The sequence below is a fragment of the Nicotiana sylvestris genome, chromosome 3 (genome assembly GCF_000393655.2).
Source record: "Nicotiana sylvestris chromosome 3, ASM39365v2, whole genome shotgun sequence".
NCBI lineage: Eukaryota > Viridiplantae > Streptophyta > Magnoliopsida > Solanales > Solanaceae > Nicotiana > Nicotiana sylvestris.
In genome coordinates, this window is record NC_091059.1 from 188,910,880 (window position 1) to 188,930,185 (window position 19,306).

Here is a 19,306-nt window from a genome sequence, read left to right on the forward strand (position 1 = left end):
TTATACTAGGTTTATAACCTGGGTAGATGTTCTAGACTGTGTACCCGAGCGGACAACTCGAGTCGAGGAGGGGCAACTTACCGGGAACCAAAAGGCCGTCCGGCTTCGTAACTTATCCGTCCTCTTTCTTATTTTAGGTATCGACACTAACAGAATAGGGAGCCTCGACCAGCGAGTTTCTCCCCGGAGGTGAAGAGAGAAGGTTTCGGCACAGTTTATATACAGTTCAGATAATATCAAAGCAGTAAAAAAAAACAATGCAGCACGTTATGTCAAAACATGTAATAAATATCAGATAATAAAGCCAAATATAACAATTATTCTAAGCTCGAATTCTTGAACCCTGAACCGGAGGTTCTGGGTTCGTTGTCCCCAGCAGAGTCGCCAGAGCTGTCACACCTCCTTTTTGCGCGCCCGCCCCCGAAGGGTTATAGTGCGCGAGGGGAGTTTTTCCAATTTAAGTGACAATATTCGAAATGGGATTATTTATTTAATTCAGAGTCGCCACTTGGGAAGGGTTTGGTTTTTTGGTGTCCCAAGTCACCGGTTTATCTTGAATCCCAAATCGAGGAAAATTTTTGACTTTTCCAAATGAAGTCTGCGAACCAGAAATTCTAAGTAAGGAATTCCGTTGACCCGAGGGAAGGTGTTAGGCACCCTCGAATCCCGTGGTTCTAGCACGGTCGCTTAAATTGTTATAATGGCTAATTATCTGATCTAAATACATGTTGTGACTTACGTGCTTTTATTAAGTTTAAACTGCTTTTATTATTATCATTTATTTTATAGAATTGCAACGTCGTGAAAATGCATCTCGAACCACGTCACAATCAATGCGCCCGTGATCGTCAACACATTTTGACTTCGTTGAGATTTGGATTTGGGTCACATCAATGTGCACCCGAAATTAAGAATATGATTTAATTAAGCCGCACCTAAAGAGTCTAACGTGTTATTGTCTTCGGAGAAGGCAGGGAAATTCACTAGACCGCCCATCTCCAAATTCTAAATGTTTATTATGGTTAATTATTGAGGGCCCCGCAATGTGTATCTTTCTTTAAACAGGGCTCATCTCGTTATTTTAAAAGAGAAATCCTAAAGTGGCTACATTTTCTATTATGTTTGTCTCTAAAATAGAAAGGGAAAAGGTACGTGCTAATTTACCTGCATGCCTTTTAACTAAATCCGGATTTCCTGTCAATCGTTTGATTCATTTGGTTAATTGTTTGCAAGATGAAGAACGCAGTATCTCGTGGAACCTGCTTCTAATTTTAATGAAAATTACATACAAGCTGGTGAAACGCTACAACTACTCCGAACATTTCTTGAGTTGAACTTAACTAAACTTATTTAGGCTAGATTAAAGGATTTAGCTGCTAGACATTGTTACTAATGGGACTTGAACGTGACCCTATGTACTGCCTAACGAAACCCAAAAAAAGGGACTAAAATGAAACAGAAACAACATTGTATAAGGTCGGAGTATACATACCCCGTACTAACAAACAACTACCGAACTAAAACACAAAGGGCTAAACTCAGTCGAGTATCAGTACATACTTTCATACTATTGAATTATAAACTAATCAATTTTTTACAGACCCGTTAATGTACCATGAATATTACAACAAATACTTGAACTTCTTCAACCTTTTTCATTTCATGCTTTCGAACTGTTTCAGTTACATCAATATGGGACTCGAACTGTGTACCTGGAATGCTGAAATGCAAAGAAGAAGAGGAGAATAACAGGGAAGATCAGCAGCAGCAGGGATCAGAGTAACAGCAACAATCAAAGCAACACAGCAGAGCAGGTTCTATTGCAAGGAATGGGACTATAGTTGACGGGAAAGTAGCCAAATGATAGCAGCACACAGTGTAGTAGAAACAGAACTCCAGACAATCCAATTCCGAGATAAACCAAATGCAACAAACACTACCAGTAATCTCGATTGAAACTTAGAAGAAGCAATACTACCTAACAGATTGACAACAGATGAACTTCAGACAAACAAAAACCAAGTTTCTGATTTCCTGTCTGTTTTTTTTTTCTTGCTCTCTTTCTATTTCTATGTATATATGTGTATCTATGTATGTCCCCAGCCCTCTCTTCTCAGATCTATCTCCCCTTTAAAACTGATGGAAGTCCTTCCCTTTTATAAGCCTTAACCTCAACCCTTTAACAGCCTGTTAGACCAAAAGAACACCCCTCCCATGTGCTATCTTCTTTTCAGTTTCCACTTAGCTATTTAAGTATTAACCCCATGACATTCCCTTGGCAGGCTTAACTTTTTAGTAAGGTTTATTATTTCTGAAACTAAAGCAAAGTATGGGCAGCAGAATGTGATCTGACAGCATGTGCTGTCAACTATTTTATTCAAAAGCCCTTATGCAGGGCACAGGCTGTGCACAAATGCACCTGTGGTGCACCAATGCACATGTTGTGCACAAGTGCACATGCCCTCCAATTCAGAAGTTAAACAAACATTCCTTTTACATTTCTGATTCAAATTAACAACTATAAGTAAACAAACTCAGTTCCTAATTGATTCAAACAAATGTGTCCAGAAGCAAATCGATTTGTTATTGTTCAGGCAGTTGAAACTAATTGACGACACATGTCGACTCGACTATATTAATCATAACATGCACAATCGTAGCCAAAAATCAGACATTTAACAGTATCGACACATGATTTGAATTGTACTGACCAAACAGAATTGTACTCGAGGAATCAGTTAATTGGTTCAAATTTGAGATTCAGTTAATTGCACAACACATACATACATACGCATTATCAGAACAAGTAGAAGAAGGACTCAATCAAACGCAGAGGTTCAGGCAAGGTGGACAGGACACAAGTTGATAAAATTCGAAACACAAATTTCACAACAACATGAACAGCCTTTTGAACAAACATGGACTAACAGAATAAAGAAAAGAAAGCAAAACTCACCTTAAATCCCGAAAAATCAAAAGCCTTAACTTGGACTCGAACAGACCTTTCTTAAGGCTGAACTGACTTTAATCGAAGTGTTTCTCATATGAGAAACACTTCGATTAAGGTCCATTAGACCTTAATCTCTTGGTTTAGACAAGATACGGACCAGTGACAAGGAACCCTAAGGTTCCAAAAATTAGATCCGGGATTCATGCTTCCCTGGTCAGATTCGGGCCAAACCAAGCATGGTTTGGTCACGAGGGGGTCCGGGGACTGTCTGGTATGAATTTAGGGCAGATCGGTGTAGATCGAGTTTTGACTCGAATCTTCAAATGAAGATTCGAGAAGGTGGGATGGGATTCGAGGTGTGTGGTTGGTGGATTTGGGTTCAGGACGGTGAAAAGCATCTATGGTGTTAAGGGTAGGGTCACCGGCGTCCATGCCGCCGGCTTTCATGGTGAAGGTATACAGGGGCGGCTAGGGTTTGGAGGGCTGGGGTCTGGTGAAGACGACCTAAGGCAGGGGGGTTTGGATTAGGGCGCGGGGTGAAGGGGGAAGGGTTTATATACGGGGTGGATGGCTTGATCTCAACCGTTAGATCAATCTAGATCTACGGTCTGGATCTGAGGGCTTAAGTGGAACGGTGTCGTTTGGCTTAGTAAGGGTCAAGGTTGGTTCGGGTGGAACGGGTCGGGTTCATTAGTGGGTTATGGGGTGTGAGATCTTGGCCGTTGATCAATCTGAGATCAACGGCCCAGATCATACTGGATTAAACGGTGTCGTTTGGATGGCTAGGGGCTGAACTGGACTGGACCGGGTAATTTGGGTTGGGTTGTCTGTTTGGGCCCTGAATTAAAGTAAAAATCAGCCCAAACTGATTTTCAAACCCAATTTTGCACTCTTTTATTATTATTTTTTTATTTTAAAACAAAACCTAAGTAAATCAAATTAAAATTAAATAAACACTTAATACAATTATTTGCACACATATATTAAAATATTTAAAACAGGTAAAATCAAACAAAACAAAAATCTCGGACCAAGATGCCTATTTATGATTTTCTATTTAACAACCGGATTACGGTTCAAATTACGCATGACACATACATTTTTTGTATTTTGTTTTAATAAAATAAAATGGGCAAAAATCATAAATAATTAACAAAGTGCCATGTAAAAATCCAAAAATTGTACAGCAGGACCAATTGTTATTATTTTTATTTCTTTTGGAGCGATTGTCGCGCGAAACAAATCACGTGCTCACAATATCAATCACCATCCACTTTCAGGTGATGGATTCAAAGGATAAAGATTATTTTCCAATAGGTCGCTTCTTCAAATGGCGACCTGGTTTAGAATTCAATATGCTGTTTACCTCACTACTTTAAAGCGCCGTTGTGTATTTCAATGTGTTGTTTGTGTATTTCAATTTCCTTAAAGGAGATAGAAACATTTAATACAGCGTCTAAGGATAGTAGGCACTTGCTTGCATAAGCATGTTGAATTGTTGATGGAGTCTTACGTTGCGTAGACTCTCCAAAATGATGCCATACCATGTCGGATCCTCCAAAAATGCACTATTTTTGGAGGATCCGACACGCACCAGACCACATTTTAGGAGAGTCTAAGCAACATAAATGGAGGCAGTATATGTAAATCAGCCATTTTCAGAGAATGAATTTCAGGGTATTCATCCTAGTTTGTCAATATTTGCATCTGATGATAATTTGCAGGCCAGTGTTCTGCTAATTATGTTGGTGGAGGCAATTTATGAAACGTTCAGGAAATGTTTTCTCAACTTTAAACTTCTCATAGCCTTCTCAAATAATGGTCAACGGTGATGCAGAAGCTAGATGGATTCTTTCGTCATTACTGCTAAAAATTTGAATATTCCATTTCCACTGCTGTAAATTTATAAGTCAAAATTTGAATATATTAGGACTCTTGATATCTTTTCGAGGTCTCCATATATACTTTTGTCTCTTGAAGAGAGCCGTTCTGTCGGACGAAAAGCGTCTTTTATAAGTAATCCTGCATTGCGTAGAGCACATTGACATGAAATATGAGCAGAGTAATTGGTAAATCCCAGTAGTTATAAGCTGAAATTCTTGCAATGAATATGTTAAACCGATTTTCTATAAAACAATTCACGTCTCTACCACAGTGAAATCTAAAAGGGACCCTTGGAAAAAATCTGTTTGTAATATCTAACAGCATAAAACCTGTTCGATATAATGTTTCAACTATGATAAACGGTAAAACAAAGATTTGACCTCGTTCGCTGGTATACAGAACGAAGAGGTGGCTAACAGAATAATTTACAGGATATTAGTGAACATGTCATCCAGCGGACTATGGTGGAGAAACCAAATCTGAGCAAGTTCATCGTCACAGGCTGAATTAGCTACTGTCAACTAAACTGCATACTTTACAGGCCTTTAAGACCATTCAACTATTGGTGGTTCATTCTACACTTTTTCTTCGCACGCCTCAAGTCTCAAAAACTTCCATTAAGCTACACCTATATAACTTATGCCTCCTATCATTATTGATCTGCAACAGGGAGAATATGATTAGCTCGTTCGTATATGTAAACATGATAATCCAAGTGCATGACAGGTAAAAGATGATCATGACAAAATGACTTGTCACTACTGATTTGCAGTGAAAGCCAAAAAAGTAACAGCATTATTATCACTTGCAGCAGCTAAGACATAACTTAGAACACCACACTATATATGGCACATTTATCCAATGTGCAACTGGTGTTGGTCTAGAGAACAATCGCTTATACAAACTAGTGATGGGGCATGAAAATTAAGAGCCACTAAACGCTGGATTCTCCAGTAAACCAAATTACACCAGAATTCATCCTAGAAGAAGCGACATTTACCATTCAGGTCTGTACAGTTAACACGGGAGATAACCAAGAACTCCTGGGACATCAAAACTTTGTCATCTCATGCAGCATTTGTGAAGCATTAGACTGTGAGACCAATTTCTCTGAACTTGGAGGCCTGATCATGTGATTTGAGTCACCCACCCCTGGTCTGACGGTCTCCTTAGCACTAGTATGTGCACTTGTTTCTGCTTGTGAGGCCTCCATCAACGTACGTATCTAAGTCAAATTAACAACGGTTCTAAAAGTTATCCACCAAGATTGAGGCAGGTTGTATTATCATATAGAATTGCACTCACCACATCCAAACGCTTTTTGTGGAGATCACTTGGTGACTGCACAGAATTAGAAACACATTGTCAAAGAAAACATTAATTTTCACCCAGCTTTAATAACTACAACCAATGACAAATAAGTAGATTACCAGCAACTGGTGGACTACAACCAGCAACCAAACCAATGAACAAGGATGAGGCAAAGATATTTTGTCAGAGTACATCTAGTAGTCATAATTCATGTTATCTCATTATTCGACATTAGTGCAGATAGAAAAAGGGACTATACCACCACGTAAAAGCTAAGAAAGAGAGGCAGAGATACATACATGTTCTGGATAGTGTTTCCTCTCCTCGCTTGAAAAGCCTGGAATAGTCAAATGCCAGTTTTTCTCTGTAGAAATCACAATTAGATTAGAAAAATACCTCAGTTTCCTATATTTCTTTGAAAATGATATAAAACATCACTAGATGATATAAAACATCTCCCTAATATACCAATTACAACTTATCCTAAATATGTCTGTGGGTGTTTACACATGCAAGTGCCCCCACTGCAAACATTCTAACATTCTCGCTAATACTTGAAGACATCCTAAAGTAGCTCTCCATGCGCGATAAAATAGAGTGCATTAGGCAAAAAAAAGCTGGTCCTTACTGATAATGATGTTTACATATTCAAAATATTTGAGATAGTTAGTACCTTAACAAGAAATGTTACCTGCTGTAGTTAAAACATGAAATGGGTGAAAACTTTTAAAACCACTTGATCTCTCTCTATATATACAACAACTACAATTTGTATCTCTCAGATGCATGGTCATATTGTTATACCATTAGGGACAATTAGATATTTAAGTTCCTGGAACTCACGTTCAGGAGCTTAAGCTTCAACTACTCCTAATGATAATAGAGAGCTTGGTATTCAACTATAACCTGTCCATTGAAAATTTTGCTAGCTACTCATAAATATGAAAGTGGTGACATGTGTGTGCCATAAGCAGATGAAAAACTTAAGATGCATAAGAAAGTGAAGGAGATGATATGATAAAAGTTGGTATCAAAGTGAATGCTAGATAAAACTGCCATTATCCAGTACAGCATATAACTCCATAAATTCTGAACATGACCACGATCTTTCCTAGTATCCTGGAAACTAATGAACATTTGGGGGGGGGGAGGGGGGGCTACTGGGAGAGCCTTAAACCGAAGGCATTCTATTTGTCTACGGCCATAATACCTATTGCCCAGGATAGCTGTTTTCTTCCTAAACGGGGATTATCTCACTACATAAGCCGGTAAAGAGTATACTAATCAACAAAAAAAAAAAAGTAGAAATATACTAAAACAAATATACACCATACAAATGCAACCTTTGTACCTAATAATGCAATCTTTACAAGTAAAAACTGTACCAAGTGATAAAAACGGTCTTTCTAAATAATGGAAACAAACTAAAGAATAGATCCTTTATTTCCAGTTGCAGGCACAAACCTAGATGTAACAGTACATCCTTGGACTCCAAAGTCGAAGATTTCCGATGCTTCGCCAAATTGCAAGCAAATGTAGTAACCTACAATGAGGCGTTGAACATAAGTACGTAAAAAGCATGATAAATAATCAATGTAAAACAAATTCATGCATGTCAGTTTTTCATGAACAATTATCTGCACAAAGAATTTTAGATGAGGCTGGTGACATACAAAAGGGTGGTAGAGCAAACTGGTACAAGTGCCAGGGTAATAAATTTTAGTTTACAAAAAAATAGAAGTATTGCAACAATCACCTGACGTGGTTGCATAAAACATAATTTACAAGCCAAAAATTTCAGTATTAGCCAGAAAAGAAAAAGGGCACCCGGGGAGCAACACCCTGAAGTCATAGGAGTATGTAACTCTAGTTAAATTGAGGACTGCAGCAGTTTATTGCGGACTGGAAATGACCCTAACGGTGATATCATGTTTATGGCTCTGAGGCGCAGACATTGCTAGAAAGCTACCACGTGCAAGGCAATAGATTGGACACCAGGGAACATGCAATTGGATATGGTTGTGTTATCTTTCCATCCTTTGCCCAAATAAAAGTATGACTCACATCTTGTAGCATATCACCATTTCATTAGGAATATAAACGACATGTAGGGTATTAGAGAAATAAGCTTTTGATATCATTTAATAACCAAGCACTAAAATAAAAATGTCAATCACTTTCTGATAAAAGAAATATTCTTAGACAACTGCCAAGGCAGGAAAACAACAACGTCCTTGATTTACAATCCAAGGTCGATTCACTTGATGATCTTATACCAGAACCTTGCGAAGAAGATTCATTATCATCCTTTGACTGTGTTTAGAAGTCCAAATTGAATGGAATAATGAAAAGGTAATGAAGAAGAGATTTTACAACAAACAAGAAAAAGAACAGGAAAAAGAGAGGACTGAGGAGGGAAACCAAAATCAGCAGGATGGCAATATCTCCTTTAAGTGCATATTATTAACAACTATGCAGTCTAACAAGCTAGCACATCAACGATTTCACCCGAAAGGTACCCAAATCAGTGATAGCCAAATGTGATACACACAGCAAACCACAACCAACCCAGCAACTGCCCTACCCAGAAAAGAAAGACAAAAAACAATTAATGAAGCATATTCAAGCCTACCGAATCAATGAAGTCATCAGCAATCTCTAGAAGAAGATCTTCAACTTCAGGATCAAGCTTTCCATGTGAATCCACCTGAAAAATTACAATAGTGATTGCTCAACATCAGTGAGCAAAATCAGCTGGTGGAAGACTTTACAACAGTAACAGTGTTGACCTAATAGTATGGGTCAACACTATATGCTGTGACTGAAATTTAAAGTGAGTCTTTTGAAGTTGGGAGGGAGGACAGGAATGTTATCACTATCAGTATATGTAATCTTTCACAAAATTTCTGAAGTAGATTTTGGGCACTTCAAAACTAAAGAAGATATCCATATTTCAATTTGGAGCAACCAACATAGACAACAGGATTTTAGAGATTAATAAAGTGAAGTGGAGGAAGGACCTGTGAAACCAAATCCTGTATCTTTCTCTTTCCAAGAAGCTGATTGCTTGCTTCAGTCCCCTGACTTGAACTTCCCCCAGGAGTAGTTGTTCCAGATCCAGTAGCATCTGGTTGTGACCCAGTTAAACTCAGAGATTTTTGGCCAGCTGGGGCAGCCATCCTTGGAGAAGACTGCTGCTGATGCAAAAGCTGCTGTGGCTGTTGTTGCTGCTGCTGTTGATGCATCTGAGGGTGGCCAATCTGTTGTTGCTGTTGTACAATTTGGGATAGTTGCTGTGGGTTCAAACCAATTAAATTTTGATGCAACTGTTGAGATGAAGTTAATTGTTGCTGCATAAGCATTGGTTGCTGCTGCCTCTGCGGTTGAAGACGATAGGAGGGGGAATTAGGAGAAGAAATAGCAGGCATTTGCTTCAACCACTGCTGCTGTGATGAATTGTTCTGCATTATTGTAGATTGTCCATTCTGAGTCAATCCAGGTAACTGAGGGTTAATAAATGACGTCCTTGGAAGGTTCTGAACCGATATTTTCTACAGTAAATTGTAACATCAAAGTGAGCACTAAAAACAAATTGTTGCTATGTAATAAGGAACTGACAAGAGACTATCAGATGTACATTAAATTCCACAAGAGGATTACATGTGATTTACCAAAAGGAGAAAGCAAAATTAAAGAAGTGAAGATAATTATGTAATTATGACAGCCTTAAATGACCATCAGCTTCAAATCACTAGCAAATGAAGAAATCCACAACTCTAAAGCACTTTATAAACAAGACTTCATCTTGGCATTCAATTAACTTGTAATTAGACAAGGATATTTTTGTGCCAGAGGTACATTTTCATTATCTTAATATCAAGTTGAAAATTAACAAGATGAGTAAAGGAGCTCACGTGCACCTAACTGAAATGTCGATAACAATATCCATTGGCTAAGATCATTCTTTCCAGGAAAAAAAATCACTCGTTGTTCTGTGCAAAGTTTCAATTTTTTTAAAAAAAATAAGATAAAGATTTTATTGAAGTAGATACAAGAGGTATATAAAAGCCAAATGTTCTTTTTTCTTATAAGGTAATGAATTTATTATTATTAATGTAAATTAATGTATAGAAGCAAAACCCCCATTATGATTGTTTGCATCGCTTATCTATGAACCATCAATTCCTCAAACAGACACCAAGCTTCTCCTCCACACCTCAGAACATAACTATAACTCGCAAGTTCGGTGCCTACAGGTTAGATCGTCCACCTTGATGGATATTGTTATTTGTTATGTAGAGAATAAAGTGATTGAAGCAAGTAACTCAAAGATTGTTTTACCCAAAATTTAATCCAACTAGTATAGGGGTTGAAAACATAGGATTACCTAACAAAACACATGTAATAGAATGTACTTGAGGAAAGAAAAACTGTCGAACTTGAATAACATAACGAACATAAAAAGCTGCTACTAAAAACGTAATATTAAAAAAAGATTGAGCTTTTAAGTTATAAAATGTAAATGCATCAAATCCCAAAGTATTTTACAGAAAGCAAATGGGACAAACTGTGTTAATGATACTTCCTCTAGTACTAAATGTTCATAATTGGCACCTCCAGACATAGCTATTACAGCGTATAAACCGAGAAATAGCTGCATACTCAATGAGGTTCAGATAAGAACGACATGCTGGAAATATAGTACAAAAGAACTGTAAGAGCAGCAAACCTATGTTTCTTTGAATCAAATTCAAACTTTTCACAAGGAATTTTTGTCTTTACAAGGTTATTCTCATATACCACCTAAAGCTTTAACGCGCATTGAAGTTTTGTGCCACCTCAGGGTGAGAGTTTGTAAAGCGGTAGGTACAGTGAAAAATCTCAGAAGATACAGTACCATAGGCTAAAGGCTCTCTAGAAAGTAGTACTAAAAATATTCATGGGCATCCCATAAATCTCAATGTGTTAAAACATGCAATAGCCCTCATGTATTCATCAGTGAGTAGTTCTTTGTCTCCTGATACTATGAAATGCCAGAACAAAGTTAAACATGAGCCTTTTTTTCCTTTGGATAAAATTAAGTTAAACATGAACCTTGTGCCAAAAATCAGCATTTATTTACTATATACCAAGTTACTTTGAATGACGTTACACGTTTATGCATGTGTGTCATTGTTGTGATTGCATAATCCAAGTATCCGGCTATCAGATTTCATAAACAAGAGTCATATCCTAGTTTTGACCTGTTAGTCAACAAAATACATTAGAAATTACCCAGAGCAATCTTTTACAGAAATATCTCGGAACAAACTCTCATGTGATAGGAAATATCTAGGAGAATGAAAACACAAAAGATTCTCTTTGATTTGCTGCTATGACTGATGACCAAATTCATGACCTGAATGATTTGAAGAACAAATGCTGCGGACAACTTTTTTGGGTTACACAACCTGGAGAAAAAATTGCAACTAGATTTCTGAAAGAGTCATCTCCAATTTTTACCACGGTGTCAAGTGGAAAACTCATCAGAATAAATGAGAGGGTTAGTTTTTAGCATTAAAGATATGTTACTAGCATGTTCGAAGATTGGCACCTGAGCAGTGGTGAGAGGATTTTGCTGGGACAACTGCTGCCTCAACTGATTTTGATTGACCCTTTGTTGTGCATATGCAAGGGCACCATTTGCCCTTAACTGAGAGCTCATGTTGAGAGATCCCATCATTCCCATTGCCTGTATACCCTGCAAGGACTGGCCATGGGAATTCCCCGTGTGAAACTGATTCCCCTGCATTAGACCTGCCTTCTGCCGTGGCTGCACCCACAATAGAACTTTTTTCAGAAACACATAAAGCAACAATGACAAATAGCAGTTGTGTCTTCAAAATAACACCACCATGTTGGAATGGACTATCTCATCTAAAAGCTTAAGCTGTTAGAGATAACACACTTTTATTTACTTAATTGTGTCTTCAACAAGTACATGGTCAAACCAAATTCATGCATTTAATGGCTCAAGAATAGAATTAGCAAAACATAAAACTGAATTTGAAAGCTGTAAGTGCTGAAGTGGTACCGGATTCAAAAATTGAGATTGCAAATTGAACTGGGCGACAGCTGCAGCAGCTTGTCCGGACAACATGGGAAGATGGCCAGTCTGTCCCATTAAAGCTGCCCTAGTTAAATTTCCGCTACCCATTTGGCCTCCTATTTGCTGCTGCTGTTGTTGATTCTGTTGTTGCTGTTGCTGCTGCTGTTGTTGTTGCTGCTGTTGCTGCAATTGTTGTTGCTGTTGTTGCTGCTGCAATTGTTGTTGCTGTAATTGCTGTTGCTGGAGGGCAGTACCACCGGAACCAAAATTCATTTGACCATAAAGCCCTCCTCCTCCCGATTGCTGCCTCATCAAACCAAATTGCTGTTGCTGCTGTTGCATTTGGAATTGACTCAACCTCGACATGGAAGGTGATCTCTGCATCTGAAAATTAGAGGCGGCGGCCATTAAGTTATTATTATTACTGCCGTTAAGACTAGTAGAATTATTATTATTCTGCTGCTGAAGCTGCATTTGTTGCTGCTGTTGTTGTTGAGATTGTGTCAATTGCTGTTGCTGCATTTGTTGAGGCTGCATCTGAATTTGCTGTTGCTGCATTTGTTGAGACTGCATCTCAATTGAAGGAGATTGTGAGATAGAATTGTTGTTGTTAGAAGGAGAAGTCATGGTTATTCCGGGATCGGACGATGCCGTCGATGATGATGGTGCGGCAACTAGGTTTGCAGGGTTAATTATACGGTTGGAAGGTAATTCCAATGTTTTGGGGGAAGAAGATGGAATTTCCGCCATTGTTTATTGGCTTGAATTGTGACTTTGTATAAATTGAGTGGAATTCAAACTCAGATGAACAGAGTCATCTGCAACTTTGAATTTTCTCTGAATTTCAACATTTGGGGATTTGGGGACTGCGGGAAACTCCGTCGACGAACAAAGAAAGGCAAAACGCACAAGTAATTCGCAGTTCTGCGGGTCTCGAAATTGCCCACGTGTAGCTTGGTGATAACAGTTGGCGAAGTGGGTAAAAGAAAAAGAAGATATTTAAAACTGTTATTATACACATATATATATATATTATGTTATGAAATAAAGACTATAAATTAAAGACAAGTATAGAGACAAACTGATATATTATTCGAATTCAAACTGATGTACATAGTGAACTGAAATCTCTTCTATTTATAGAAGAAAGGAAGTTGCTCTGTAAGTTGCTACTACAAGCTGCAGTGTAAGCTGCTACTACAAGCTGCAGTGTAAGCTACTATAAGCTGCTGTGTAAGCTGCTACTACAAGCTGCTGTGTAAGCTGCTACAAGCTGCTGTGTAAGCTGCTGCTGTACCAGATATGGATAATCTTCTACTGAGAGCAATATTTATCCATAACGGAGTACTGAATGGATAAGCTTATTATATCCGGTATGGATAATCTTCTACCGAGGGTAATGTTTATCCATAACTGGGTACTGAAAAGATAAGCTTATTATACCCGGTATGGATAATCTTCTACCGGAGGTAATGTTTATCCATAACTGGGTACTGAAAAGATAAGCTTATTATACCCGGTATGGATAAACTTCTACTGGGGGTAATGTTTATCCATAACCGGGTACCGAAGTGATAAGCTTCTTCAGGAAGCTTATTTCCAATATAGTACTAAATAGATAAACATATTTACGGTGGAGTCTCACATGGATAAGCTTCTTCAGGAAGCTTATTTACAACGGAGTACTAAATGAACATCCATAATATAATATATTTATAACACTCCCCTTGGATGTTCATTAAAAGATAATGTGCCTCATTAAAACATTACTAGGAAAAACCACGTGGGAAAAAAAATCTCAGTGAAGGAAAAAGAGTACACATATTTAGTAAGACGCATGGCTATGTGCCTCATTAAAAACCTTATAAGGAAAACCCATGGGAAAAACCTTAGTAAGGGAAAAAGAGTGCATCGCGTATTTACTCCCCCTGATGAAAACCTTTTTTCATATATTTGAGTCTCCGCATTCCAATCTTGTATATCATCTTCTCAAAAGTTGAAGTTGGCAAAGATTTAGTGAATAAATCTACTGGATTATTACTTGAACGGATTTGTTGCACATCAATGTCACCACCTTTGTTAGCATTAGCAAGATAAATAAGTGCAACATCTACACCGAGATAGAGTATTTCAGGACCAAGGAGCTCCTCATCCTCTTCTAGAGGTTGGAACATATCCTTATTCACTTCAAGTGATTGAATATCCAATGGCGTACTTAACGGGTACACTTTGTCCATGTAAAAGCATTTTTAAGACCCTCTTGGAGCTCTTCTGGAGTTCCAATTTATGTCACCAACATAAACAGCAAGTGTAACAAATTCTGATGACATTTTCTTTATAAAAATACATGGACAAATAACATAATTTATGTAACTTTCTTTCAGCAAATATTTACTGAGGCGATTATACCGCACACGCACAGATTGCTTTAAACCGTACAAAGATCTTTATAATTTGATCAAGTACATTTCTCAAGACTTTGAATTATATGCTTCAGGCATTTTCAATCCTTCAAGGATCTTCATATAGATTTAGCCAAATAAGTCATATAGGTCAAAACTTGTATCTAAATGGTATGACATATTCAAGTGTCTGGACTGCTAGTCCGATCCTCACAATCTTTTACAATATTGTGCACTATATCATATTAAATATATCGTCTACGATCATTTTGTGTCAGTTCCGAAGCGACATAACTTGTGGAGATCTCAACACTTTCTTTATTTTCAGGTACCTGAACTTTTTCGGGAGTTTCATGAAATGTTATGTCGTGGGCTCTTCTAGAGCTTATTTCCTCCTCATTATGATCATTTCGATCATTAGCTCCTACTATTTTTCAAGGATTGTTACCTTTGGAACCGATTGGTCTACCACGCTTCATGCGTACAGTAAACTCTATCCTTCAGGGACTTTAATTTTAATAGGAGCATTTGCAGCTGAAATATGATATTTAATTTTGGATCAGCAAATGCTTCTGGCATTCGACTTGAATTATCTTCTAAGTGAGGATCATGATAATTCGATTCATATAACATATTTTTCAACTGTTTATTCCATCCCTCAAATGTTAGAAAAACTAACATATATCCTCAATCATCTTTGGGAAACATATCTTTGTGTATTATGGTAGAGAAATTAATCACATACCACACAACAAAAGATAGTAAAAATATTTGGTTTCTGATCCTAAACCAATTGTGAAGGGAGGACTTATCATATATTGTTGATCTGATGCATACAAGTGCTGCTATATGCAATTTAGAAAATCTTAGACCAACACATGAAGCTTTGTTCTCATAAGCAATGGTTTAGACATTAATAGGAGGTATTCAATGCTAAACCAGCTTGGATATAAACCAGCATTATCAAGATGAACTGTCTTGATTTCATAATCTGAAAATTATGCTCTTAATCGAGAAAAGCAATTCCAAATGCCAAACTGCAGGTTGGCAATAATTACACATGTAACCATTTCATATATGCACATATAAGTGGTTCACATGATAGGTGAACGTGCCCATATTCACCTTTTATATATTTCAGAATCAGGGGTCTTAGTCCCAACTTTAGCTGGTATAATCAATTCATTATGAGAACAAGCAACACATGAGAATTCCTGAAGAATCTTCTAGTTCTTTAGTATATGCTTATCTGAATTTTCAAATAGCTCATTTAAAAATGGCAAATGAAAAACTTCAAGTTTATCATGTCATGTGCTATCTCTTAGTAAACTTCTGGTTTACTATGGCATAAACTTTTGCTTTAGTAAACTTCTAGTTTACTGTGATACATGATATAGTACAAATTAAAGAATAAGGCGGGTAACTTCTCACATACATATTATTTTACCCCCTATGATTGTGGAAACATGAAGATTATCAATCTTCCAATCATTTGTAGTCTCAATATGATAGCCATTTGTATTAGTAAACTTCAGGTTTACTACAACATATGTTTTGACCATAATCATATAATATGAATGACATATTTGTATATAAGCTCTTCGAGAGCCTTAATTTATTATCCACAATCTAATATTTATCTGGCACTACTGGTGTCATGTATTCTTTAGGCAAACATTTAGCTCTTCAGGAGTTATTGATACATTTTGTACTATCAAATATTGCTCAGACACTGCTGGTGTCATGAGAGAAAATCACAATCAAATAAACAATGTAAAACAATTGTTTAAGCACACGAAAACTCTTCTTCATAATATTTTTCCACTTCAGGAGGCAATTTCAACTGTGTTACTTCTTCAGGAGCAAATTTAAAATACGAAATATTGAGTATATATTCTCTCAATTATATTAACTCTTCTGGAGGTGAATTGTAATGTATTCACATCAAGAGCGCGTTCATATTTACCCGACTTATTAGTATTGTCACATTCACTTCAGGGAATGGATTAATATTATCAAAAGTTCTCATCCTTCAGGAAATCGAACATAATTATCTGAATGCGCATTAATCACATCAAATTGTGATGCCTCAACCTCTTTTAAAATATTTACTACTTCAGGAGCAAATCGAGGCGTGCATTTAATATAGAGAATATTTATGTAGCTTATCTTCAATTGTAACTATATAGAAAGCCTAAATTATCACTTCTGGTGATCATAGACATATACCACTTCTGGTGGTTAACAAAATATAATTACAATGAGATATATGAAATATAACTACTTCTGGTGGTTGTATATTTCTTGCAAACTCTGCTAGAGTTTAAGTTGATCTAATAATATTATCCATATTCTTTAAAATGACATAAATAAGATATATTATAGTAAACATCATTATCAAATCATAATTTTTCTTTATGTACAACAATTACATAACCATACTATCTATTACAAATAACAAAAATTAAAATATTTACATTTCTACAGATTCACCACCGATTACATGACTTGTTTCTCCTTCTGGGAGTGCAAAGTAATCAGCTACATCCAAATGCATGAAGTCTAAATTATCTTCAGAAATAAAATTTGCTTCAGCATTTTTCTCTGTCTTCTTCAGGGAGGCTTGATAAAGCTCAACCAGGTGCTTTGGCGTACGACAAGTACGTGACCAGTGCCCTTTTCCTCCACATCTATAGCATGCATTTTCTACATTTGGCGCTTGCACCGCTTCATGCTTTTGTTCCTTCCTTTTCCACTGCTGGTGGTGAGAAGGCTTCTTTGGTGCATTATTATTACCATGATTGGGGTTTCTTCCCCGACCACGGTCATGACCACGACTGGGGCCACGACCTCTTCCACGTTTAGCTTGGTGGAAGTTCGTCTCATTCACTTCAGGGAATGGACAAGAACCAATAGGTCGACTTTCATGATTTTTCATTAATAGCCCATTATGTTGCTCTGCTATAAGAAGATGTGAGATAAGTTCAGAATACTTTTTAAATCCCATCTCTCGATATTGCTGCTGCAGGAGCATATTCGAGGCATGAAAAGTGGTGAAAGTTTTCTCCAACATATCATGATCAGTAATATTATCACCACATAATTTTAATTGGGAAATAATTCTGAACATAGCAGAATTATACTCACTGATAGATTTAAAATCTTGTAGCCTTAGATGAGTCCAATCATAACGTGCCTGTGGAAGAACGACCATCTTCAGGTGGTCATATCTATCTTTCAAATTATTCCACAGTATGACTGGATCTTTAATAGTGAGATATTCCATTTTCAGGCCCTCATCAAGGTGATGGCGTAGGAATATCATTGCTTTGGCACGGTCTTGGTTTGATGCCTGATTTTTATCCTTGATGGTGTCTGCCAGACCCATCGCATCAAGATGAATTTCAGCATCAAGCACCCAAGACATGTAGCTTTTGCCCGATATATCCAGGGCTACAAATTCAAGTTTAGAAAGATTTGACATTATTTAGGAAAAGAAAGTTCTTACCTCAGATACTTTCAAAATATTTGCTCGAGATGGTAGAGCTTCGTGCTGATAACGTGTTATGAAATAAAGACTATAAAGTAAAGACAAGTATAGAGAGAAACTGATATATTATTCGAATTCAAACTGATGTACATAATGAACTGAAATCTCTTCTATTTATAGAAGAAAGGAAGCTGCTCTGTAAGCTGCTACTACAAGCTGCAGCGTAAGTTACTATAAGCTGCTGTGTAAGCTGCTACTACAAGATGCTGTGTAAGCTGCTACAAGCTGCTGTGTAAGCTGCTGCTGTACCAGATATGGATAATCTTCTACTGAGAGCAATATTTATCCACAACGGAGTACTGAATGGATAAGCTTATTATATCCGGTATGGATAATCTTCTACCGAGGGTAATGTTTATCCATAACTGGGTACTGAAAAGATAAGCTTATTATACCCGGTATGGATAATCTTCTACCGGAGGTAATATTTATCCATAACTGGGTACTGAAAAGATAAGCTTATTATACCCGGTATGGATAAACTTCTACTGGGGGTAATGTTTATCCATAATCGGGTACCGAAGTGATAAGCTTTTTCAGGAAGCTTATTTCCAATATAGTACTAAATAGATAAACATATTTACGGTGGAGTCCCATATGGATAAACTTCTTCAGGAAGCTTATTGACAACGGAGTACTAAATGAACATCCATAATATAATATATTTATAACAATATATAAATTTTTCAAACTTTTATATATAATGGTTTGTACTCTTAGTTATAGACTAGTTCTTTGCCATTATAATAGTTAAGCTATTTGCCTTTTATTTTAGTTTGATGGTAATTTTATTTTTCTAAGTCCAGGAATTTATTTCATGTTAAAATAGCATATCTTTAATTGAGTCGTTAAATTATTCATTACTATTTAATTCAATTATATATTATCGATATATCTTGGTAAACGGAAAATTTTCTTAAAGAATAATTGATTTGATAGTATGTTGTTTAAATATAGTTTAAAAACGGACAAAAATCTGAAGTAATCGAAAAAATCTACTAAACCGATATAAATCGAAGGTATAAAAACCGAGTTAATTGATTTACTTGATTCTAATATTTAAAAATTTGACTTATTTAGTTTGATTTCTTTTTAAAAGAAAAATCAACCCAGATCAAACT

At 36.8% G+C, this 19,306-nt stretch overlaps 1 protein-coding gene across 4 annotated transcripts; it reads right to left on the reverse strand.

Annotated features, from left to right (window-relative positions):
- Nucleotides 1-5,061: 5,061 nt before the first annotated feature.
- LOC104246055 (transcription initiation factor TFIID subunit 12b) lies at nt 5,062-13,215 on the reverse strand. Of its 4 annotated transcripts, none has more exons than XR_715882.2 (9): nt 12,219-13,215; nt 11,739-11,957; nt 9,166-9,606; nt 8,778-8,852; nt 7,610-7,688; nt 6,445-6,509; nt 6,140-6,175; nt 5,835-6,059; nt 5,062-5,494 (listed from the first exon to the last, which is right to left on the reverse strand). XR_715882.2 is itself a non-coding variant. In XM_009801788.2 (8 exons), exons 1-8 carry the CDS (start codon nt 12,981-12,983, stop codon nt 5,886-5,888), a joined length of 1,944 nt encoding a protein of 647 aa, XP_009800090.1. In that variant the 5' UTR covers nt 12,984-13,214; the 3' UTR covers nt 5,555-5,885. The 4 variants fall into 4 exon arrangements, 1 of the variants encoding a protein (XP_009800090.1); XR_715881.2 differs by having other exon boundaries at nt 9,166-9,630; XR_715880.2 differs by having other exon boundaries at nt 9,166-9,696; nt 12,219-13,214.
- Between the last annotated feature and the right edge of the window lie 6,091 nt (nt 13,216-19,306).